The following is a 27,299-nucleotide window of genomic DNA, read 5'->3' on the forward strand; positions in this document are numbered from 1 at the left end:
ACCGACTGTTAACACAAAACGTCTTGGAGGTAATAATTCCTCTCTTTAGATAGCTAACTCACTGCTAATGTTTTTGCAGCATTTAGTTTTTTGCATGTTTCGACCCTCTTTCTCTTTGTAGTCTATGCTTTCATTGGATCAAATTTCTTTGAATGATTATTGTTTCTCTATAGTATTAATTCCTCTCTTTAGCTTCTCTTGCATTGGTTTGTCTTAAGTTTTGATATCAATTTTGTGATTTTTATCATCTGCGATAAAGCTGAAAAGAAGTGGCGTACTTTAGCTACCTTTCCTTTGCTTATAATTATATTCTTTTAGTTGAGTATGAAACCAAGAATTTCAACTAATCTGTGGTTTGGTTCATGCTACATGTTTTTTTTGTTCTGAACTATTTTAGTTTGCTTGCTTAGGTTGTTCTATAAATCATTTCCTTTCTGTAATTGTGCATTGTCTTAACACTTTCAAACACATGCTGAAAGAAGTAGCTATCTATGTACTCAGTAGGTTTGATGGTAACTTCTGTTAATTTTCAAAGGCGGAGCATTGCGCTTATGCATAAATGATTTACAAGTTTTTGGAGGTTCATGACATTGGAAAGACACATGCTTCGTACTATATAGTTTATGCTTTGCACATGGATTCTAAGGTGGAAAACGCCACTGAGATCTTCAGTCACAAAATATCTAGGTAATGTTCTTCATCATGGTCCTCATCGTAGTTTCACAGTCAGCTTTTGTCACATGGCATGATTTGATAGTGTTAAACTTTGTGCAGAAAGGCAAAGTCTATGGAAAAGTTGAATGATTCTTACAAAAATTCATGGTGAGAGCTATGAGAAGATCCAAACAGCTGATGAAGTAAGATACTTAATGTTTCTACCTACCAGGAGGATCCAAAAGAGAATGACCTCTGTCAAGAAGTTGTGGCACTATATTGTCTAGGGGAGATAATCAATAGTGAGTCTCAAATTAAATTTTACTTTTGGAAATCAATAAGCTCTCTTACATGAAAATGACCTCTACAGATAAAAGAACGTTTGGATCAGAAGCCAAAAACCCAAAGCCGAAATTGTAAGTCATTCTGTATTTCTCTGTTTTTTAAATCTTCAAGCATATACAAATTTTACCAAAAAATCTAACTTATTTTGTAACTCCCTATGATATGTGCAGCTCATTCATGGCACCTTCTCCTGTGTACACTGACACTACATGCTTGGAGGTAGAACACAAATGATCAACAGGAACACCATTGTACGGATCCACTTGTGGGAGGAGAATGGTGGAGGATATTTTCCCCAGCTGCATTTGAACATAGAAGAGAGAAATAGATCAGGAGGGAGACGGTCCCGCCTACCGGCCGAATTCTCAAGTGTGCCAATACCAGCGGAGAAAATAAGTGTGAGACTGAGAGTCGGAATATTTTAGCACTTACGGATCATATCAATTTTCAAAGCTAGGATCATGCAAAAAAAGGAGTCGTAACTGAGCTATACACTCCTAGGAAATGGTATGTGGTCTAATTTAATTCTTCCCATAATCTTTTGATTAATCTTTAGCTTGCTATCTTATTTCCTAAGCTGATTTTTTTTGTTGTCTGGTTGTAATTAGCAGGTCCGCCACAAACAAATTGATCACCTTAAAGGATCATTGCTTCTGTTAGTCTTCCATAGTTGTATTTAGCCAAAAGTATGATTGTGTTTATCTTTCAACGTTTTCATTTTTTGAAACATAACTATGATACTAAAAATGTTTGTTTAAGTAGTTGTTTCTAAATAATTATTAGTATAAAACAGCGGTGGATATGAAACTATTTTACTAAATTCTTTTTCATGTTCCACTGTCTGTCTCACTTATCACTTATCAGTCGTACTCATGTATCTATAGTACTATTTTTTTTTCATCTGATCACTTTTGTTTACTTTAAACTATTATAATTACTAACGTATTTCTATGGTTTTAGCCGAGCATAAAAGTTTCAACTGTAAAAAAACATAACATTACTAAGGTATTTCTTTGTTAAAATACTTAACATTTTCTAATAATACATGTACAAATAATAAATACACCTATCAGAAAAATATACTAACAATATTTTTGATTAAAAACTCTACAACAACTTCAACTTAACTATTAGAATAAAGATAAAAATTGTCTGAATAAGCTGAGAACAGAAGGTTAATAGGCTTCAAAGTTAATTTATATAGTTTTTTTTGAATACTGCATTACTGACTATTATTTAACGTTCATATAACATAAGAGGTTTCATTATTTAGTTTGAATAAAGTATTGAGATTAAATCATCACATACTTGGGTGGAGTTTTAGCAAAAGCATGTCGTCGCTGTAGAAGAGGATATCTAAAAGCTTCCCGATGTTCCCCATCCTAGCAATAAAAACAAGTCAACTGCAGTTTAATAGCTTCCATAGTTTTTGGGGCTAATTTGTATAAGAGAAACTTAGACACTGAAGCAAGAGAGGAATGAAAAAAATGAATATGGTCCACTCAGCTATTTTTATAAATCAAGCATCTAAAATAGCAAGATATATAACAAAACACTACTATCAATTAGATTAAATATATGAACCACAAAACATTAAAAAAGACTTATGGTTCATATCAAACTCTATTATCAATTAGATTAAATGTAACAAAACACTAGCAAAGATAAAAATGAAAATTTAAACCAAAATAAACAGGAATAATGATTACTACATGCAACCAAAACACTAAAAATGATCACATAACAATTGAGGAAGAATATTTCCAGAAGTAGTTAGTATTTTTTTTTTCTTGATTAACCTAAGGGTATCTCAGACGTATGAAATGGACCAGACTAATCTCAAAAAAAAAATGCAACCCACATAGAACCGGTATATATCCCCAAATAGTCTCAAATAGTTAATATACCTTTAAAGGAAGAAACAACAATTAATCAAACAATCAATGTTTTGTCCTAACAAACATGTCATATTATATGAAATACGACAATACCTCTATCAAGAAATTAGCCAGTCATAAGTTGAACATTTCAAATAATAAAAATAAAAAACAAAGAAATGTAAAAAATGAATCAAATATTATGTTAATAAAATTTAATATTATATATTGCATGCTTCTAATTCATTTCATGTTACAAATATATTAAAAATAGTTTCATATCTATTTCGGTATTCAAAAATTGATTTCACGTTAAGGACATAATCTATAATGATATTTTAAGTGTACTATTGGAGAAATATTTTCTTTCTATTCATTTATTTATAATATATTTATATTTTTCAATTAAGAAGATCTAAGCCGCATCGAAAATAAAAAAAATCATATTAGTTATACTAATTTTTTAATTAAATATAAAATAAAATGCAATTTTTCATGCACATAAAATGATTAACTTTGAAAATACATAAACCGCGCGTAGCGCGGTGAGAATCTCTAGTATATATAAAGTACTAAAACACTCCACTCATATATGTTGAAAACAATTCAATTTTAATAAATCCAAATTTACATCATATAGAAATGTCTATAATTACATGATTTCAGTTTTCCTGCAAAAATATATTGTTTATAAAATATATAAACTATTTTTTAAGATCTTATGCATGAGAAGACTTCCATTAGAAGACTCATTGGAAAGTCTTCTCATAAAAACTACACAAACCAAAGAAGACTTCACGAGGTTATATTCGTAAAAGTACATACAAATTTTTTTGTTTGGTCATCAGGAGATGCTTGTAACTTTACTAGTATTTTGGGTTATTTTTGCATTTGATTGAATTTATGGTAAACTTTTATATTTAACATCAAATTGTAGGTCATATTTGGAAATTTCTCTTTCATTTATCTTGTTGGATTTGATATTTATCCTTTATATACTATTTGAGAAGCATTTTAATATTTTTATTATGATAATGTGTTATCACTCCAATGATTTTTAGAATCATTACAAAAATATGTTTATTATTACTAGAATAATTTCAATGCATATCATTCTTTATTTGGTCAAAAATCTTAACATGTACTATATTTCTCATTAAACTAAATATATAATCAATTAGTTATCTACCAAAAAATCTTGCTCATTATTTCCTTAAATAAAATTATAGAACTATCTAATTTGATTAATATACGACGATTAATGATATTAAATAATAAAATATTTCATAACAAGTTTTGTATGTTATATTATTTTTTGTTTAATTTGATATTCTTAAAACTAGATAAAATTTTACATTAATTATATAATATTTTATTTTTGAATTCTTAAAAACAACATTAAATTACTAAAATTGCTAAAAATTATATATCAAAACATTTGTGATCAATCATTTAAAAGTTATGCTATAAAAATACAAATGATCATAAATCCATATGAAGTTTCATTTAAAAGATATCCAAAATAAAAAATAAAAATAAATCTATTTTTATATTGTTTAAATTAAATTATATACCTATATTTATAAATATTTTAATTTAAAATTTTTGAATTATATATTATAGTTGAAATGATAAAAGTCAAACATTTATACAATCTTAACTTGATCAAATAATTAAAATATATTTATGCATTTTTGTTATTTAAAATAATTTAAAATATTTATATATATATATATATGTATATTTATTATACTTTATAAATAGCTGCCATAACACGGTTTATTACATAGTTACATTTGTTTTGGTCGCTTCAAACCATTATCAGTCAAAATACGGTTTCCTTTTCTACTGAGTTTTGAATTGCTCTAAATTTTGACTTTGAATTTAATCAATTAGATTTAACAATGTTATTCAATCCAAGTTTATATGAATCCATTAAAGGCAGTATCTACCATATATTTCAATGCTCCCTACTTCGGTTTGAACCTCTGATTTGGGTTTTTAGTGGTCCCAATTTTATATGCCAATGCAAACACATAAAGAGATAAAATATCTATAATTCATGAACCTCTCTGTTCATCACTATAGACCTTGTGACCAGGATTATTAATTATTTTTGACAATATTTTCTTGATATAGGTCGTCCCGACGACCCAAAATTCCCTAAAATAAAAATATAAAGTATTTTCTATATATAATGTTGTATTGACTCACTTGTTGACGAAACCATTTGTGAATCAAACACACACAAACAAAAAAATCAATATACATCATTTATATCGACATGTCGGTCGTCTTTTCAAGTTTTCTTTTGTTCTTCACCATTATCATAAAGTCGGCCGATTCATCAGCTCTTCACAAAGATGAATGTAATACAAGAATCACCATTTTCTTAAAAAAATTTAGAAAAATCACAGGTAATTTGCAGATATTGTGGGTATAAGTATTAATTTTATTTTGGTTAAGAATTATGCAGTAAAAGCGCTTGGAGAGATAGCTAATACACTTGGTATCAAGACACTGAACCTACGGAACGGAGATCCTTGCCATTTAGGAATCCTTAAGTTTGATGATGCTCAGAATCCGGAGGGCACGAACAGCATTATTTGTGACTGTACCTTCAACGACAGCACGACATGCCATATTACAGAGTTGTGAGTTTCTTTTTCTAATGTATTTTTTTGTTTTCTTTTTCATCGAACCAAAGTATCTTGTGGTTATCAGGAAACTCAAGACCCTCAGTCTTCCTGGAAAACTTCCACCTGAGTTAGTCAAACTTCAGTATCTGCAATCTATGTGAGTTCTACGGCGAATCAAATTTATAAACAATCGATTAAAAGGAATCTAGATTTCAATGGTGACCTTATTCTAGAAAAATAATATTCTGCTGAATCATTTTTTCTCAAATAATACATCAATTATATTAAGAGAAAATTGTCAAAACGGAACAAAAAAACAACATAGTTGTCCCTATTGTATAAAACCATCACTAAGTTGTCCCTATAGTATAATATTTTTCATAATCCCAAAACTAACATTTCTTTAATCAAATTAAACATAAATTAAAGCTATTTTTAAAAAGTTTAATGGAAAAAGATAAAAAAATAAGGTAATCCTATAATGTTTTAGAAAGGAAAAAAATGTAAAAAAAAATTTAAAAAAAGAACACACGACACAAATCAAAAATATCCCGTAACCTAATTGCATTTGGTTTCTAAAATCCTCCAAAACTATTCTTTTAAAATCCTCTAAGGTAGAACTTGATTCCAATAACAGTAGTCTACCTCCTTTATCATCAGCCAAAAAACCCATCTTGTGCTTGCACTAAATTCCCAAACACCACATATTGTATAGATATGCATCATAGAACAAGAATTTTTGAAAATCACAAGCCAAACTATGGAGAAATCATATATTGATGAAGAAGAAAAGCCAAAATCATTTTTTTTTTTTGACAAAGAAAATCGACCAGGACACATTTTAGAAAATTAAAATATTTTTAGAATATTTTCTTAACTGAATCTTCTTTAATTTTCGGAAAAACTGGTTTTTTTATCTGTAGAAGGCACTTTCTACACTGTGTAGAACTATGACAAAAATTCTGAATAGAAATTATAATTTTAACTTTTTGTAGATGTTCATGTTAAGTTTGGATTTCGCATACCCGGAATTTTAGAATACTTCATAAAAGTAGAAAATGCATTCAAAAGAAAAGTACCGATATTTACAATTAGTAGAATTCACATTCTTCATATTTAGAATTTTAATCATTTTTAGATTTTTTCTTCTAAAAAAAGTAGACGGACTTTTTTATTCTGGAATTCGTTTTCTACTAACCCATTTTCCGTAGAAGACGAATTCTACTTTTAGTGGAACGTAATTTTAAAATTTTATTTACAAAGTTTTTTAACCAAAACAAAATATGTGTTTGTGTATATAGGTGTTTTATTAATTGTTTATAGTTTTAATATTTTTTTGGATTCATAAAACTATTTATTTCATTAAATTTCAGAAATGAAAAGGGTAAAAGAGAGAATAAATGGACAAATATGGTTTTATACCATAGGGATAACTATGTTGTTTTTTTGTTTCGTTTTGGCAATTTTCCATTATTTTAAATAGATTGTCAAACTATTGACATATATGTTCACATTCATTCTTCTTCTTTCCTCGGGTAAATTTATATGAAAATTATTTAAGAAATATCGTATGGAAAATAAAATTTATATTATTGATCGAATTAATATTTTTGGCCCTTCAACAATTTTTCAAAAAAAATTTTGTTAGCTACATAATTTGTTTACTAATGAACTGGTCCCATTCTTAAAAGTATTTTAGGTTAAAACATTATTTATCACATAAAAACCTAACGTTTAGGCCGAAAAATCTCATGCCTACTATTTGGTTACAATGAAACTATGTCAGCTCAATTTTATATCATGATTTAGCAATTTAAAAGTTAATAATGGTTACGAGAAGTTTACGTTTACGTGTCAATCTTATCTATCTTCGATATTTTTCTCATTTTTGTATCATTTTGATTATTTGCTCGATATAAATATTAATTTTTGAGTTTATTCTCCTTTCTTTCTTTTATTTTGGCCTGAGATTTAGAAATTTTTTTAAGATTCAAAATTATTAAAGAGATACATACTTATGTTAAGATATGCGCCTTGTGTAGAATAAAAATTTTATATTTATTACTTATTTTATATTTTTGTATATTTTATGAAATAATAAAATAATAATTATATAATAAATAACTAAGAATCAGTTATTATTATGTAATAAATTGACTTGCATATATAAATCGAATGACCGCTCTTATTTATTCACAATCATTTTAGATTAAATAAATCAAAACAATTAATCTTATCTATCGTATATGATATATAATTAAATTTAAACGACATGAAGTATATTTATATATATATTAACATAAGCACCTATTAAAATAAAATTATTTGTTTATATAATTTTATTATCATTTTATCTTATTATAAAAAAAAATTAAACACTGATCACAAAAGTTTATGTGAGACTTTTAATAGTTTTAGTAATTTATACTCGTTCTGAAAAATTAAAAATACACTATATACTAAAAAATCTAAATTTTAATATATGATTAATGTAACTGTGTAATTTATTTTAATAATAAAGAATTAAAACAAATAATAGAAAGTATAATGATTATTATCAAATCTTTATTATTTAAAATTATTAATTACTATATATATCATAATCACATTAGGTAATTCCGTAAGTTTTATTTAAGGAAATAATATATAATAAATTTTAATTTAATAAATAAATGGTCCATAATAGACATACTATATAATATAACATTCTCTAGCAATTTAATTTTTGATTAACAAAATTCTCAATTGATTTTTAAGGAGCCAAGTAAAAATTAACATTCCAATTATGTGACAACTCAGCATGACAGTTTTTTAATTAGTACAAACTACATGTTCTAAACTTTTTAAATGTTTCCCTATTAATATATAGGGGATGTTAAACCATTGATCATTAATTTTTAACAAAATAATTTTAACAGTTTTAGTAATTTTGTCGTTTTTAAAAATTTAAAATATAACATATACGAAAAAAATCTATATTTTAATTTTATAGATAATTTTATTGTTTAATTTATTTTAATAATATAAAATTAAACAAAAACAATGAATGGGATATAAATTGTTATCAAATCTTTATTATTTAGATACATTAATTGTCATATATATATATATATATTAGTGATATTTGGTAATTCTGTAGCTTTTATTTATGAAAATAAAAAAATAGTAATTGTACACTTTAATTAATTTTATGATTAGTTTAATGAAAAGTATAATATATACTTAATTGGACCAACATATTTTCTAAAGATTCCGAATTTTATTTTGGTGATGACACGTGGCTACACTTAAAAGTTATAATGTTTCTCAATTAATATATAAGTGATTTTATTTTATTTTTTGAAAAAAGTTAAACTCGGATCTATTAAAGACACAAACCTAACCCCCGGATGGAGGTACAACCCACGGATAGACCCTCACCTGGACACTCAAATGAGGCGAAAGCAATAGGTCATATCTGTGTAGCCAGCGGAATTCAAACCAAGATTCGCCGTATTAGATTTATTTCGTTCAAGCGCCACTGGACTACCACCGCCGGTTACTATCTAATTTTGATGAAGAACAAATTGACCAAAATTTATATAGTACATTACAGTTTTCATTTTCCGTCATCAAAATATCACCAGTACCAAGAATATTTTCATCATTAAAATAATAAATGTCAAAAATATATTTGAAATACTTAAGTACATTCATCGGTTAAAACTTGAGTAATTCAAATTCACTGTAAAATTATTCATGACACAAATATGGATTCTCCTAACATATTGTAAGAAACGAATAAGTTAATAATTAATCAATAAACGAAAAACTAAGTTAAAAATGCTATGGGTTTAAATTACTCTATTAAATGTATTATATAAGTGATATTTTAGAAAGACATCTTTTCTTTGTGATACATAATGAACATTTTTTTATAATATGGTATATCTCAAAAAGTTTCCATAAATGTTATAAATGCTGTTGAAAATGTTGATTCTTCTTTTAAAATTTTTTAATGTTGTACAATTAGAGTTTGATTATGATTGTTTACAATTTTAATTTTATTTAGATTGTAATTTGAGTTTGAGATTACTAAACAAAACCGTTAAACTCCAATTACTAATTATATTATGAAAACTTCTATATATTTTTAGACTGGTTCTAAAGGATTAGCATAAGAAACTAACTATGACATAACCATATAGTTTATATAGAAAATTTAGAAACATTTGCACAAACTCATTTTGCAAAGATGTCAGTTCGAAAACTAAAATCGAGAGAAATAAAAATAGTAAAAATAAGGTGAATTACATAGAACGAAGGTGAACAATATATTCTTATTCTTTAGCGAGAGACGATTGTATTTCTTCGTCATCGATCGGCTTCACCATTTGCATCTAATCCAATGCCAAATGCATAGATGGAAACCCATACAAAGAGGGTTACTCATTGCTCATAGTGGTGTGTTGAACTCCATGTGAATGGGTGGATGGACTTGGCTCCTTCCTAGAGATCCAAAGACCATGATTCCCGATTCCTGCTCTATAACAAAACCTCCATCCAAAGTAGACTGATCATTTGTCCAAGATACATCCATTTGACACCTTGTTCTGTGTTACATATTCTTCTCTTCCCGGTTGGTTGATTGGGAATTCCCTCATGTCTCTTGTCTTTAAAACTGTTAGTGCAACATTCCAAACCTAGGTCTCTTGAATAACCCTCTGTAATGTGAAAAGGCGAGATGTCTATTGATGAAAAGCTTATCATTTTTGGCTTTCCGTAAGTATGACAAAATCCTTGAGAATTTTGATAATAGTTTTGCCGGTACGCCTTCTGCTGATTTTGTAAGTAGGAGGAAGTCAAAATTTCCATGGACGGAACCACTCAGGAATTGTTCTGGAACTGATGGAATATCCGATAATTCCCACGTCTGGAGGACACATGCATTAGAATAAGAAATGGTTTATGGATTTCTCATCACCTCCAAATCTGGGGTAAAGTGCGTTTATAATCTGATACAGCCTGTGAATAGGCTTTCTCCCATCACTCAAGCACAAAGTTCTATTGGTTAAAATAACAAGGCCTCATATTCAGTATCACCATCATGTGTATTTTATTGTCGAAATCACATTGAAATTGACCATTTCTTAGGTTCAGTCCATGCACCCGACCTTCAACATTCCATATGCGAACTCTCAGGAGCAGAGAATCAAAGCTTTAATGCTTCTGCCACCAAGGTGGACAACCCTTCCAATAAAGGTGAGTTTGACTCACTCGGCCATAGCAATCATATCAAACTTTGGGATCCAAATGATGCCATCATCAAGATAAAGTCGCCTTCTCGCTTGGTAGGAGCTTCCTCCTTGACTCATCATTCTGGTGTATTTACTCATCATGTAACACAAACATAGAATGACCACATACACACGAATCTACCATGATAAAATGAAGTGAGATTAGACTTTAGATCTTTCAATAACTCTACTGATGCCTATCAGAACCAGCAACAGAGATATATGAAGTAGATCTACAACCAGTTCCAGAGCAGACAAGTAAACCTCGAAAGAAACATTATCTTAACCGGGAACAGGTGGAACTCACCAGGGAGTAACAATCAACATATCATTTGTTAGAGAGGAGAAAAAAATTTCAGGCGGTGGAAAGTAAGGAGAAGGGGGTTTCGAGTGCTTCGGTTGCGGATTCTGAAGTAGCTTTCATGGCTCTTGTTGAGATTATGAATGATGGGACTCTTGTTTCTGGTGGATGGGATCAATCGGATCTTCAGATTCAGGCGATGAGGGGAGGATATTTTGGTAAGGAAGTTCAGGAGGTTATTGGAGGGGACGATGCTGGTTGTCTAAGGGAAAATAGGGGAGGGTTAGAAGTGGAGGGGGGGGGGGTGGGGCTCAGCGGAAAAGGAATCATACTCAGCAATAGAAACTGATGCTTTGTCGGAAGAGATTCAACCAGAGTTTGAGATTAAAGATGGTGTTGCTGATGTCTCTATTCCGGAGGAGCTGTTGGTGGATGTTGATCCTCTATGGAAATTTTTGGTGGTGGGTATTATATGAATGATGTGCCTCACATAGGTTCCATTCATTCCACAGTGAACATGATTTGGGCTTTACCGGAGAAGGCTTCAAAGATTGATATTCAGTTTATTGGCAAGAAGACTGTGTTATTTAGAGTGGAGGATGCTCATGTTCGCAGCAGAATCATTAGAAGGAAGTTCTGGCATATCTCGGAAGTTCCCCTGATGTTGAATGAGTGGACTCCAGAGACAGCCAAAGCCCCACCGGATCTCTCAGCAATGCCACTATGGGTTGATTTACTTAAACTCAAAGAAGGGTCTTAGTTTTCTATCCAGGACGGTGGGCAAATTCATGAAGTTGCATCTCATTACTGAATATTGTGTTCGCCTTGATGTTGCAAGAGTCCTGGTTGAGGTTAATCTGGAGAAGCCACTGTCAAAGAAGATCTACTTTAAGGGCAAAGAAGGTCAGGATGTCACTGTTTGGGATGAGCTTCCCATTTCTCCCTCCTAGTTGTGGTGTTTGCTCTAAATGGGGTCATCATGAGAAGGATTGTCATCTGGAAATACCAGTGGAGATTCTGAAGAAGCCACAGGAGAAAGAACAGTAAGAGGTTACATGCGATAGAAATCAGAAAGTCGGTAAACTATCTGGAAAAGAGGTTGTTGCACAACTACTTAATGAACTAGAAAAGTTTCCAGTAACCTCTGTACTACAAGAAAGGGTTGTGAAGGATTTTGGGAAGGAGTTGAGGTTGTTTCTAAACAATCTTAGCTCTGGTGCGGAACCAGAGAAGTGGGTTACTATGGGAGGGCAGAGTCACAATATCTCTCAGGGAACAAAACTTGTTGGAAAAGGTTGTCTCTCCAAATAGCTTTCACCTCCTTCAAGGTATACGTGAGGAAGGGGAAATTGTGGAGGATGAAGAAGTTATGGAGGACAAGATATATCAAGCTCCGCTGAATGAAGAGGAACAAATTCATGAACGGGAAGATATAGCTGGAAATAAAGAATGGGACATAATGCGGTACATAAAAGAAAAGGAAGAGGTCAGTCGATGATTGCGAATACTAGAGGATTGGTGAATGCAGTGATTAACAACCAAAGCAAGAAGCTTTCCTCTAGTAGGAACAGATGACGTCAATCTTTGCATGTTATATGCGTGGATTCAATCAACCGCGCAAACACAATGCAGTAAAATATTGGGTTAAGGAGGAAAAAATAAATTTAGGTTTTTTGGTGGAAACGAGAGTTCATGATAATTTTCAAAAAGGTCTTTACTTATACTTTCTCGGGCTGGCAATATTTGCACAATTACAGCCATCATTGACTGGGAAGGATTTGAGTTTGCTGGTTTGAAGCTGTTGAAGTTGTGCCACTTATGGTTAGTGCACATATGATAACTTGTTGGGTGTGTTTTAAAGATACATATGATATATATCTCTCTTTGTTTATTTATGGTTCAAACTGTATGATGGAACATAAAGAGTTATGGAGGGAGATGGATCTTCCTTGAAGTTGTTGGAGATGTTGCTTGTTCAGATAGGTTCTGGCGCCCTGAAAATTCCAAGAAATTACTGGGTGGTTTCAGAGACACCAGTGAAGTTGAGAGAGACAAAGAGTTCTTTCTTATAATAGAAGGGAACACCTCATTTTGAACGAAAGTAATCAAAGAAGAAGTAAGGCGTTTACCCGAGTTGGGCTTCTTCTTTGGTGAGGCATGACCTCTATGATTCATAAGCTTCTTGGATGCTTTGTGCCTTTGAGGTCAAGGCATCTTGGAGTTATTTTATTCAGGTAGCCTTTTGGAATGTGTCCTTCAGACTGTTTCTTATCAGATGGCTTTGTTTTGTCGAGCTTTGTGCTGCTACTATAGGTGGCACAGCTACACACTGAACTGGATCAATCAGGTGTTTTTAATTGTTTTCAGTAATTGCTGGAGATATCTGAAAAATTGCTTTAATCTGTCATGCATCATAATCATGAGTATCTCCAAGCAAATCATTTTTATTAATCATCTCATCATTCATTTGTAAAAGCTAAGTCTCCACAGCCATTTTATCAACCTTGCTATCGCAACCTGTCAGTGGTTCCTCTAGGTCTAGCTCTAGCACAGTATAATTTCTACATTCTAATTCGCTTTATCATCTTGACTAGAGGAGATTTCAACATACCTTGGATCAAAGTGTTTCTTGGATTGTGATGAGGAAGATATTTAATCTCGAATAACCGTGCTGGTGTCACAAGCAGAGGAGACTCATGCGCGTGAGGTAAGTGTGTACGGGATAACTGATTTTCCTTTGAGATGTATGAGACTATCTTCCCCAGATTCACAGAGCAGATCTGCCAGCAGTAGCAATTTCTCATGTTTCCAGGCGCTTAAGACTGTCTAAAATTTTTTTTTAGCAAATCAAAGATTGTCTTATCCATTCCTCATTTTTCAGAAGGGAGAGGGAAGAGGGAGAGGACCATTAAAGGGGGGGGTGAATTTTGATCGTAAGTTTGGGAGGGTCCAGGACGCTAGACACGATCATCTGACTTGAAAGCTCTTGAAAAGTCGGTTCTTCCTCTGTTTTGTGGATATTCTAATATCTTCTCTTGATCACGGGCCTGCATGATCATATTCCAATTCTCTATGCATTAATACAAAAATCAAACCACAACACTAAAATATGATAAGCCAATCATATATCATTTGGAACAAAAACGGAATTCTGAAATTCTTCGATGTCTCAATGAAAAATCTTCCATAAACGACAAGCCAATAATATAAGAGCATGATTAATGGGAGGTTCTTAGGATGAGGTTCTTAGCAGAATATAAGAACCCGTCTCTTAACTTTTAACTAAAAAAGCTAAGAACCGACTCTTAAATAAGATTATTTAAGATATTTAAGAGTCGGTTCTTAGCTTTTTTAGTTAGAGACGGGTTCTTATATTCCGCTAAGAATCCCATCCTAAGAGCATGATTAACCCGGAGTTCTTAGGATGGGGTTCTTAGCGGAAGTTAAGAAACTGTTTCTTAACTTTTAACTAAAAGAACCAAGAACCGGTTCTTAAATAAGGACTTTAAGAACCGGTTCTTAATTTTTTTAGTTAAAAGTTAAGAAATAGTTTCTTAACTTCCGCTAATAACTACACTCTAAGAACCCCGGGTTAATCATGGTCTAAGAACCTCCCATTAATCATGCTCTAATAGCCTTATACCGAAACCTTTTGACCACCGAATCTCATTTGTACTTTTTATCAGATCATATCAAGGATTATAAGCCCTAATTACCAATGTTGTTGGGAGAGCATCTTTTTTTATTTAAATAATTTAACTTTAAAAATTTTTCTGATTATTAATTCTTTAATAAATAAAATTCAAACTCGTCAAGGTTTCCACGGTCTGGTGTTCTACTCTTTAAGAGATTCATAGATTATAATTTGAAATAGTCCTAAAGAAATCAACAAAATCTTTAGCAACTACTAAAGTTTCATGCGAGTTTTTGCTATTATTGGCAGAGATTTTTGCAGAAATTACCTTTCAGGAACAATCCCAATGGAGTGGGCTTCTTTGCCATACTTTTCTTCCATGTCAGCTCTCTCTCTCTCTCTCTCTCTCTCTCTCTCTCTCTCTCTCTCTCTCTCTCTCTCTCTCTCTCTCTCTCTCTCTCTCTCTCTCTCTCTCTCTCTCTCTCTCTCTCTCTCTCTCTCTCTCTCTCTCTCTCTCTCTATCTCTCTCTCCCTCTCTCTCTCTCTCATGATTTGCTAGTAACTTTGAGTTTTCTGGCAGGTCGCTCTGCGCGAATCATTTGACTGGGCCTTTACCAGCTGGTTTACAAAACTTTAAGAGTCTGACGTTCCTGTACGTCTCAAATTGTTTCTTACACCTCTATCTTGTTTGGATTTACCCTCTGTATTAGTCTGATACTACACTAATGTGATACAGAGGAATTGAAGCCAACCAGTTCTCTGGTCCAATTCCTGATGAGCTTGGTAGTATGACCAACCTAACAAAACTGTAAGACAATCTTTGGCTTTGCAGACATCCAATCAGTTTCCAACACTGATATTTTTTGAAACTGTGTTTTTGCAGGCATCTTGCATCCAATCAATTTAATGGAAGCTTGCCAATCACTCTAGCTAGACTGGTGAACCTTAAGGATTTGTAAGTTGTTGCTTACTTTTGATTTGTAACTAAAGATGCTCAACTTTAATTAGTAAATTCGCTTAGGAGGAAGGAGTTGTGTTTATTGGCACATATATTGAACTTTTTCTTGTTGTTCCTTCTTACGATGGATTGTTTGGTTGTGAACTTACTTTCCATTTAGAAATTCTCACTTCAGTTTATGAAAAGTTTACGGAAGCTCTAAATTAGTTGTTTGTTTTCATTACTCAGTAGGGTAAGTGATAATAACTTCAGTGGTACCATCCCTGCATATATTGGCAACTGGTTTGGGGTTCAAAGGCTGTAAGCTCGTTCCTTCATTGCTTATTTTAGTTTCTCTTATAGTTTGTATTTACGCACAATCTAACTTGTGTTTATGATCAGCAGACATATACATGCAAGTGGACTGAAAGGGCCTATTCCTGAAGCAGTTGCCCGGTTAAAAAATCTTAATGAACTGTAATGAACCACTTTCAATAGATTTGCAAAAAAAAAAAGACAACTGAAACAAGACTGATGTTTTGTTTTATGCGAATATATTCATATGCAGGAGAATTAGTGATACGACTGGGATAAACGTATTTCCAATTCTATCCAGCGGAGCCATCCAAACCCTGTACATATCTTCCACTTTTCTTATTGGTGCTTTAATTTTATTAATGTCAAACTAATTAGGTCTCTGTCCCTTTTCCAGGACTTTGAGGAATGTGGGTTTGTCTGGTCCAATTCCATCTTACATCTGGAGTATGCCAAACCTAAAGAATCTGTAAGTTATTTTTCATGACATGTGAAGAGCCTTTGTGTAAGATAGTAATTTGTCTAGCTTTTTATAATATCCTTTCCACATTTCTCTGCTAATGAGTTTGCATAAGACTGGATTCACGTACTAAAATGATATTTTTACAGTTACATATGCACATCTATGTGAACTTATAGACTCATGGGTAATAATATTAAGAAAGCATCGTAGAGAGAAAAAGACTTATAGACTATACGTATGAGACTAATATGCAAGTATGAGAGTATACTGGATATATACAATTATGCGTCACTAAATAATAATAGTAATATTATTACATGTTGTTTGCTGAAGTGATCTATCTTTTAACAAGTTGACTGGTGGAGTTCAAGAACTAGAAAAAGCACCCGCAAATACGTAAGTGCTACAATTTGAGATCTAGAGTTTTAAAGCATTGAACACCTTTTAATGTTGTTAATACCACAAAATCACGCTCGAGTAATATATTGTTTCAAAATTTTGTTTCAGCTATTTGACTGGAAACATGCTTTCGGGAAACGTTGGATCTGCTCTGTCAATCTACGAAGAAGCCAATATGTACAATTCAAAACTTCAATTGTTTGTATAGCTCGAAAAAGCTTTACATCATCATGCCAGCTAATCATTTTCTTGGTTTTTAATATTTGGTAAATCCTTAAAGTGATATCTCTTACAACAATTTCTCATGGTCTTCTACCTGCAAGGACAAAAGGTCTGAACACGATATATTGGTATATAAGATATATCTTCTATCGACTTGTTTATCACCTACCAATGTTAATTAAATGTTTAATTCCACTTTCTGTTGAATCAGTAACATTAACACATTCCGGAGCTCATATTTGAAGAACAATTTGTAAGTACATTCTTCTACTTTATCCTGCAACAATCCAGAAACAAGAATAGATATCTTGTGCTGATAAGATGCCTGATTACTATCATCTTCTTTTCCTAAAGAATTGGACTTCTTCCGTGCGCTGGTCCAATGAACTGCAAGAGATGTAAGTACCTATTGAGCCCGTATATGCTTATGATTTTTATAATATTCGTATCATATAAAACAAATCAGACGTGTCTAGTTTTTTTTTTGACGGTTACAGTCGTTATTAATTGTAGATCAGCGCTCACTACATATAAATTGTGGTGGAGAAAGTACAACGGTTACAAACACTTCGGGTAAAATCACTTATGAAGCTGATAACAGTGAAACAAAATCCGTGACAAATCAACACTTTCAAAACTGGGGAATCAGTAACACAGGTCTGTTGTCGAATGACATATACACCATTTCCACTAGTTTAACTCTACCTGGAGGCTCCCCTGATTTTTATAAGACTGCACGTCGATCTGCTATTTCTCTGGTTTACTATGCGTTTTGTTTGGAAAATGGAGCCTACAATGTGAAACTCCATTTTATGGAGATTCAGTTTACAGACGAAAAACTATACAGTCGTCTAGGCAGACGCATATTTGACGTCTATATTCAGGTAAAGCATCAAGTTTACTGAATATTTGTTTTCATTAATCAATTATGTCAGATTGGAAGTTCATTTCCATTAGTCTCTTTCCTCGTATGCTAGGGAGAATTGTTTTTAAGGGATTTTAACATAAAAGAGGAGGCTAATGGAACTCTAAAACCTGTTGTGAAAGAAGTGAGCTTGAACGTGACCGACCATGTGTTAGAGATTCAGTTATATTGGGCAGGGAAAGGGACAACTCTCATTCCCGAAAGAGGAAATTATGGTCCTCTTATATCTGCAATCTCTTTGTGTCACAGTAGTAAGTAACACACACTGCTTGAAACTCCAAATTATTTAACTGTCAAACGTGTTGTTTTACTCTGAAGTGGCCATAACTTCAGTTTTTAATTGGTTCCTGCCATCTAACGATAATCTTATCTTTTAAAAATTTCAGGCCGGGAGCCACAATGTGGAGGTTCAAAGACAAATAAAAATACTTTGTTTATACTTCTGTGGCTTGTTTTATGATGTAAATGTATATATACTTACATTTCTTTCATTTGCAGCGGAGATAACAAAGCACCACACTAAGAATACACTAATTTTTGGGGTAACGGGTGCCGTTGTAGCAATTACTATCTTGGCTTTTGGGTTATATGCTTTGAAAAGATGTAGAGGAGACAAGAACACGACAGAAAGAGGTAACAGAGTTCAAAGCGTATGTGAATCCATTCATCATATACCCTCATAGCATTGTTAATGATTTTCTCTTGGGAACCTGATCAAGTAGATCTGAAAGCCCAAGGTTTGCAAACTGTTTGCTTTACGTGGAGACAATTACAAACTGCAACAAACAATTTTGATCAAGCCAACAAACTTGGAGAAGGAGGTTTTGGAACCGTATTCAAAGTAAGCTAAAAACAGATATCTGAGTAAATAGGGCTGTTGTTGTTTTGGTTTATGATATCAGAAACTCAATGCAGGGAGAGCTGTCGGATGGAACTATCATAGCAGTCAAGCAGCTTTCTTCTAATTCATGCCAAGGAAACCGTGAATTTGTGAATGAGATAGGAATGATCTCAGGGTTGAACCATCCAAACCTTGTCAAGCTTTATGGATGTTGTGTCGAGAAGAATCAATTGCTACTCGTGTATGAATACATGGAAAACAATTCTCTTGCGCTTGCGTTGTATGGTAAATAACAGTCATTCATCTTTTCTTTAATTTTAAGTCTATTCGAATTCTAGTGATGTCATTTCTAGTACAAATATGTTATAGCACATGTAATGTAATATCATTTTTTGGTTTACAATTTAATTGTAGGAAATAACTCTCAGACATTGGACTGGGAAACAAGACAAAAGATATGTGTAGGAATCGCAAGAGGGCTCGAATTCCTTCATGAAGGATCAATGATCAGAATGGTTCACCGTGACATAAAAACCACAAATGTCCTTCTAGACGCAGACCTAAATGCAAAGATATCTGACTTTGGATTGGCTAGGCTCCATGAAGAAGAACACAGTCACATTAGCACCAAAATTGCAGGAACCATGTAATTATAAAACATAAAGCAAAAAAAAAAAAACCATACCATAGCCAAAGATATGTTTCATCCTGGGGTTGTTTTAATGCCGCAGTGGATATATGGCTCCGGAATATGCACTATGGGGTCAATTAACAGAGAAAGCAGACGTGTACAGTTTCGGGGTTGTGGCAATGGAAATTGTTAGTGGGAAGAGTAATGTTAAACCGCAGGGAAATGATGATCATGTCTCGCTTATCAATTGGGTAATCATTGAGCTTTTCTATCTCTTTAATCCATTATATTCACATTTTTATAGTTGAATATGTGTACTTGTGTTTCTATGAGTTTACTAACCCCTTCCTACATCAAATCTCAGGCGCTGGCTCTACACCAGACAGGAGACGCAATGGAGGTTGTAGATCCAGTGCTCCAAGGTGATTTCAACAGTAAAGAAGCAGTAAGGATGATCAAAGTTGCTCTTGTCTGCACAAATTCATCACCTGCCTTAAGACCAACTATGTTAGAGGCCGTGCAAATGCTCGAGGGAGAGATGGAAATAACACCGGTAATGTCAGATCACGGTTTATATGAACACAACTTGAGCATCTCAAAGATGAGGGTCACTACTACAATTGGTAGCTCGAGCACGTCAGGTGTGACAAATCAAACAGAAACCACAATGAAATCTGATGCTTCTGGTTGTGATCTCTATCCACTATACCCTGAATCCATGATCCTGAACTCCACATCAGATCTTTCTTCCTCATCACTATAATGTCAAAAGCTATGCACATTGCCTTATCTTTAAGAGAGAAAAAAGCTTGTGAAGTTTTCTTATTTATCATATCATTAAAGCTGTCTACAGCTTTACTATTACTATACTAGCTCAATTTAAATCGATCCAAAACCATTGGTATTTTTATGACTATATGTCGAACTCTTATTACTATACTAGATGTGGACTCGTGCGTTGCACGGGTTTTATTTGAGTTTTTAATTTCATGAACACATAAGAAGAATGAAAATCTTTTTTCACATTAGTTCTTGAACTTTTCAGTATATATTGGTGACTTACTTTTGTAATAATAATTTGTTTCTTGATTAGTATTTCTATTTCAATAATCATGGTGTTTTAAATAGTATATTAGTTTGTAAATTTTTAGTAAATAATCACTTTTATTTTTTTCAAAATAATATTGATTGTAGTTAATTGAAACATATAAAACTGTGAACTCTCTATATTGTTTTAGACACATTAAAAAAAAAAATCAAAATATAAATGTTTACTTTAGCAGCATGACTTTAACCTCTTTTTCTATATATCATATACTATTGAAAATTTCTTGATATATAATATTTTGTAGAACACTATTATCGTAATATTTTAAAAATCTGAAGCTCTGTAGTTGTAGTGATTCTTCATAGTAGTGCGGCGTATGATTGTAAGAGTAGACTTGGCAAATATAGATCAACTTTTTAAGCTTTAACCTTAATATAGAGTAGGGAATTATGGTATTTTCAGTTTGAAGTTCATCTTACATTTGTTTGTATGACATTTGTTCTACGAATAAAAATTCATTTTTTCAAAAAGTTTTTTGTTAGGATTTCTACTTCAATAATCATGTTGTCTAGGCGAGTTATTAGTAATCTTGTTCCATTGCAAAGCCCTTCTATTTGATTTAAATTCTTTAGTAGCATGACTTACAACAACATAACCAAATTTATATGTCGATAAGAACAAACACACATAAACATAATCATACATAAGCATAATAGTCACACTAACTTTTCCCATTAACATACATACAACATCATAACAATTATATATTTTTTTTTAAATCAACATCAGTTTCATGTTAAGATCAAGATAGAAATTAATATAAAAAATTTTAAAAAAAAATTAACAGCAAATAATCGTTTGCAGCTATATTTTCATTAGGATTTTAGAAAAGGAAAATTATTATTATATTAATTATTTTACAAATATTTTTTCTTTACGATTTAAAAAAAAGTAATTTATATAAAAACTTACTATTAAATAATTTTGAAACTTTTTTCTATTATTTTTTAGTTTCTTAGTTTATATATATAGTGTTAATCATGATATATTCTACCACATGTCACAATATTAGAAAGAAAATTACTATCAAATTATATTTTGCAATTATATTTTTTAAGATTTAAAAAATGTAAAATTACCATTAAATAGTATTTATATTTAATTTTTAACAAAAAAAGTTTTTACTATCTTAGTATATATATTTTTAATTATGAGATAGTTTAACACATATCACATTTTTAAATATATAATTGCCATGTGTCACAATCATTTTAATTAGCAAGTTTGAAGAACCAAGCTCAATATAATCTCTTATAATTATATTTTCCATAAGATTTTAGAAAAAGAAAATTATATTAAATAAATTGTTTTCAAATATGTTTTTTAGTATTTAGAAAAAGGAAAATTTCTAAAATTATCACTACTAAAAAATATTTTAAATTGTTTTTACTATTAAATAATTTTTAAAATTCGTTTTTAAAAGTTCGTTTTTATTATCTTATTATACATATTTTACTCATTATATATTTAAACACATATCACAATATTAGAAGGAAAATTACTATAAGATAATCATTTGCAATTATCTTTTGATTTCAAAATTTAAAAATGGAAATAACTATTAAATAAAATTTATAATTACTTTTTAATAAAATTCATTTTTTGTTAATATCTTAGTATATATCTATTTTTAAAATATGAGATAGATTAATAAATATCACAATCTTAAATATATAATTTTCATGTGTCGCGATCATGTTAATTAGTAACTTTGAAGATAAATTTTATATAATAAGACTATTAAACAATATTTATAATTATTTTTTAACAAAATCGTTTTTATTATTTTAGTATATATATTTTTGATTATGAGATACTTTAACAGATATCACATTTTTAAATATGTAACAGTCATGTGTCACAATCATGTTAATTAGCAATTTTGAAGAACCAAGCTCAATATAATCTTTTATAATAATATTTTCATTAAGATTTTAAAAAATTAAAACTATATGAAATTTTAATATCTATTTTTTAGGATTTTGAAAAAGGAAAATTTCTAAAATAAATTACCACTAAATATTGTTTAAAAATAATATTAAATATTTTAAACAAAAAAATTACTATTAAATAATTTTAAAGTCTGTTTTTTCAAAATTTGTTTTTTATCTTATTATATATATTTTAATCAGTATATATTTAAACACATGTCACAATATTAAAAGAATAAATATTATCAAGTAATATTTTGTAATTATCTTTTGATTAGGATTTTAAAAATGTAAAATTACTTTTAAATAATATTTATAATTACTTTTTCATAAAATTTGTTTTTTAATATCTTAACATATGAGATAGATTAATAAATATCATAATCTTAAATATATAATTTTCATGTGTCGCGATCATGTTAATTAGTAACTTTGAAGATAAATTTTATATAATAAGACTATTAAACAATATTTATAATTATTTTTTAACAAAATCATTTTTATTATTTTAGTATATATATTTTTGATTATGAGATACTTTAACAGATATCACATTTTTAAATATATAACAGTCATGTGTCACAATCATGTTAATTAGCAATTTTGAAGAACCAGGCTCAATATAATCTTTTATAATAATATTTTCATTAAGATTTTAGAAAATTAAAACTATATGAAATTTTAATATCTATTTTTTAGGATTTTGAAAAAGGAAAATTTCTAAAATAATTACCACTAAATATTGTTTAAAAAATAATATTAAATATTTTAAACAAAAAAATTACTATTAAATAATTTGAAAGTCTGTTTTTTCAAAATTTGTTTTTTTATCTTATTATATATATTTTAATCAGTATATATTTAAACACATGTCACAATATTAAAAAAATAAATATTATCAAGTAATATTTTGTAATTATCTTTTGATTAGGATTTTAAAAATGTAAAATTACTTTTAAATAATATTTATAATTACTTTTTCATAAAATTTGTTTTTTTTAATATCTTAATATATATATTTTTAATTATGAGATAAATTAACACATGTCACAATCTTAAATATATAATTGACATGTGTCGCGATCATGTTAATTTGCAACTTTGAAGAACCAAGCTTTATATAATAAGATGGTTTTCTGAGCCATTGTAAAAATAATTACAAGTATTTTTAGAAATAAAAAAAGAAAATAATAATAATTACATATATATATATATATATATATATTTTTAGAGAAAGATATTATCAATATATATTTTTTTAAAATCAGGGGTTTGAATAATAAAAACAAAAAAATAGTAATATTTATCATTTATATTTACTACTCAGTGCAAATATGTAACTTTGAATCACTTCATAAGGTTTTTATTGTCTTGGTCTTCAATCTGTGATTATACTTCTTGTTCTTTATTTAGTTTGTATAAAGAGAATTTCATAAACATACTTATGCTTTTGAAGAGCAAGGGGTGCTTTTGATTTATCTAATATTCGTTCAAACATGTTTACATTGTTTGCAGTTGTTTGAGGAACTTTTTCTTGATTTTCTACCTATAACATAGCTGATGTTAGTACTGAATATACTAATTAATTTATTTAAAGAATATATAATAGAATTTACGAGATTTGATTTGCAGTTCTGATATTACTCAAATTATTTTAAGGAGTGACTTTTACTCTCTCAAATAAAAAGTTCAGTTGTAGTACTTAGGGATCGAATCCACAAGGAGCTAGGACACACAATAGATCCTAACCAATAGTGATTAAGTTAGGTAAATTATGAAAACTGTAAATAAGCAAAGCGAACAAAGTAGTTGTTCAGTTGATTGGTTTGAGGTTTGTAAATAATTAAAAGAAAACGCTAGACCTAGGGTTCGTCTCACATTTTTGTTATGTGGCTGACTTCTGATATTCATCCCTATCTCTGAAACACTCCGAGTTCGTGTCTTCTTCTCTTGGATACTCCGCCGTTACAATCTGAATTTGTGGCCGCCGAAGTACAGATTCTTTTCATCTTACCGCCGTACTATCCACCGATTTTATGTAAATTGATTGTTATCCGACCATATCATGTTGGAATCCATCATCTGTTTCTTATCGTCTGGCTTTCTACTTACCAACGACAGAAATCTGGAGACGTTACGAAATTTGGCTGATTCCAAGCGTCATCTTTAAGGCACTCATTAACCATCCTTCCCCAGTTACTCCTTTTTCGTATAAGTGTGTGCGCATTCTCTAAACTTGAATGCACAAGTATCTTTCTTGTTATGAACGTGGCTTTTAACATTCTGAGACAAATGCCATATACAATACCCATGTTCGGCCTCAGGGAACACTAGACGTACTGACTTGATCAAGCTTTTGTTTCTATCTGAAAGAAATACCAATTATGGGAAATCGGATATCACTGATTTCAACTGTTCCATAAACCATATCAAGCTTTCATCATTCTCACCATCTGCGACACCAAACGCAATTGGGTAGTGGTGATGATCAGGATCCTGAGCAGTCGCAATAAGGAGAACTCCACCATAAACATTTTTGAGGTGTGTTCCATCCACAATGAGGACTTTCCTCATCGCACTGAACCCTTCTATGCTATCTCCCAGGGCAAAAAAACATATACTTAAATTTGTTGGCCTCATCCACTACCACACGAGTCCTTGTGCCAATTTTCGTCTGCTCTAGCATGTGCATATAACAATATAATAAAGTAAAACTCTCTTCTGGACTTCCTCACATTTCATTAGCAGCTTCTCTTTTTCCTCTCCATGTTGAGGTGTATGATACATGCACACCAACACTTCGATGGACCAAATCGATCAGAACTTTGGGAACTGGTGTGTCAAATGTACCAGGATAATCTTGAGCCAAAACAGATGCAACGATTTGTGATGTGCCTTTCCTTCTATCAGGCAGTGTTCTTGTAGTAACAACAGAACATGTATTATGCATGATGTAACTTCTAACCGTCCAAAGATCTGTATTCTTTAACTTTGCAACTCGCACAAACCACTTGCAGTCGTCTTTGGATCCTCGGCATTTAAGCACAAATCTCTTAGTACCCGACTTAATTATATCAAACTCAAAACATTTCTGATGTGAAGTCGTCTGAATATGGACTTTTGCTTCCTCCTTGGTTCTAAATTCTTGACCTAAAACCAAACATGTACCATCATCCCGTGGCTGATAGACAACTCATGGTCTTACTTTTGTATCTTCAAACACATGCTAATCTCTTTCCGTGAAATTCTCATGCATCTCAATGTCTCCGTGAAAAGTGAGCACACCACCAGTACCTTCATCACCAGTTGCATCATTCTCAGTACCATCTTCATCACCAGCCTCTCTATCAGGCAGTGTTCTTGTAACGACAAAACATGTATGTTACTTGATGTAACTTCTAACCGTCCAAATATCCGAATTCTTTAACATTTCAACTCGCACAAACCACTCGCACCCATCTTTGGCTCCTCGACATTTAACCACAAATCTCTTAGTATCCGACTTAATTATATAAAAATTCAAAAGATTTCTGATATGACGCCGTTTGAATAAGAACTTTTGCTGCCTCCTTGGTTATAAATTCTTGACCTATAACCAAATCCATACCATCATCTCGTCTCTGATTAACACCATCATGCATCTCAATGTCTTCGTGAAAAGTAAGCACACCACCATTACCATCTTCATCACCAGCCTCTGTAGTCTCTTTATCAGATATGCCAACATAGACATCAGTTTCATCATTCTCAGTACCATCCTCATCACCAGCCTCTATAACCTCTCTATCAGATAGACCGACATAGCCGTCAGTTTCATCATCCTCTTCTGAAAGTTGCACTTCTTCATTGATGAACTCCACATGTAGAACCCTTCTACACTTCTCATGATTTACTTGCAGTAGATAACCAAAAATGTCTTCATCATTCCAGATTTATGATGGCTTGTAGCTTGTACGAATACAATATCATTGGAAAGTAACTAATCTTCACTTGCCCCTTAGATTCATCTACCTTTATCTTTTTGCAAATATGCTCAACCAAACCAGAGTAAGTGATCTCCTCCATTGATTTCATCAACACAATCATGTGAATTTCATCTTTTCCTTCACCATCTCCCGAGATCTATTAATTTCAACCCCATCTTTCATATAATATCCACCATAATCAAAACAAATGATTGTGCATTGCGGATTTTGCATTTTCCTGAAATAAAATAAAATATCATTAAAATTATCATTATTAAGATGCTTAGAATTAATTCTCACACCGTACAATCTTCTCTTACTAATACTAATTTAATTCAGTACTATACATAGTAATACTAGAAATACTAGTAATAAATGTAAATATAGTAATCCTAGTATTTCGAGTAAAACTGTTTTGCTTAATAAAACTAGTTATACGAGTAATACCCAGAACTTATCCTTGTACTAACTAATCAGCTTTTAGGACGAAATTGTTAGGATTTTACATTACCCATGATGTATAATTCATCTTAAATGAAATTACACACAAAAAATCATCAAAACACACATAAAATATACCAAAAATCTATAAACACAGTTTTCAAAATATTTTTTAATCTCTCATAATTTTCATTGGATCTTCTTTTTTTTTACACTAGCCGAGATATACACTTGTTTTAATAACATTTATGCAAAAAAAATCATCAAAAAATGGATGTAAAAAATACCCGAAAGCCCTAAATACATTTTTTTAAATCGTTTTAAATCTCTCAAATTTTTATCATATCTCAAATCATATATTTTAAACACTGCTCATGATATACACGATACTTTAA

General features: G+C 31.0%; 1 protein-coding gene across 6 annotated transcripts; it reads left to right on the forward strand.

Moving 5' to 3' along the window:
- Positions 1-102: 102 nt before the first annotated feature.
- On the forward strand, positions 103-20,487 carry LOC103868825 (probable LRR receptor-like serine/threonine-protein kinase At1g29720). Of its 6 annotated transcripts, none has more exons than XM_018659281.2 (25): positions 103-5,245; positions 5,353-5,530; positions 5,601-5,672; positions 15,036-15,107; positions 15,307-15,378; positions 15,463-15,534; positions 15,610-15,681; positions 15,916-15,984; positions 16,069-16,140; positions 16,232-16,297; positions 16,376-16,447; positions 16,775-16,837; positions 16,949-17,017; positions 17,121-17,171; positions 17,274-17,315; positions 17,417-17,460; positions 17,570-17,946; positions 18,040-18,238; positions 18,374-18,394; positions 18,486-18,620; positions 18,707-18,828; positions 18,903-19,113; positions 19,243-19,474; positions 19,560-19,710; positions 19,824-20,487. In XM_018659281.2, the coding sequence occupies exons 1-25, from the start codon at positions 5,161-5,163 to the stop codon at positions 20,220-20,222; spliced, it is 3,018 nt and encodes a 1,005-aa protein (XP_018514797.1). In that variant the 5' UTR covers positions 103-5,160; the 3' UTR covers positions 20,223-20,487. The 6 variants fall into 6 exon arrangements, with proteins under 6 accessions (XP_018514797.1, XP_018514794.1, XP_018514796.1 ...); XM_018659278.2 differs by having other exon boundaries at positions 1,820-5,245; positions 15,913-15,984; XM_018659280.2 differs by having other exon boundaries at positions 1,843-5,245; positions 15,913-15,984; positions 16,066-16,140; positions 17,576-17,946.
- The last annotated feature ends 6,812 nt before the right edge of the window (positions 20,488-27,299 follow it).

Source organism: Brassica rapa, chromosome A05 (assembly GCF_000309985.2).
Source record: "Brassica rapa cultivar Chiifu-401-42 chromosome A05, CAAS_Brap_v3.01, whole genome shotgun sequence".
Lineage (NCBI taxonomy): Eukaryota > Viridiplantae > Streptophyta > Magnoliopsida > Brassicales > Brassicaceae > Brassica > Brassica rapa.

Excerpts from the sequence above, each read along its gene's own strand:
- LOC103868825 (XM_018659278.2), top strand. The coding sequence starts at position 5,161 with ATGTCGGTCGTCTTTTCAAGTTTTCTTTTGTTCTTCACCATTATCATA. Across the intron at positions 18,829-18,902 it reads GTTTTGGAACCGTATTCAAA|GGAGAGCTGTCGGATGGAAC; the intron begins GTAAGCTAAAAA and ends AACTCAATGCAG. Across the intron at positions 19,475-19,559 it reads ACCAAAATTGCAGGAACCAT|TGGATATATGGCTCCGGAAT; the intron begins GTAATTATAAAA and ends TTAATGCCGCAG.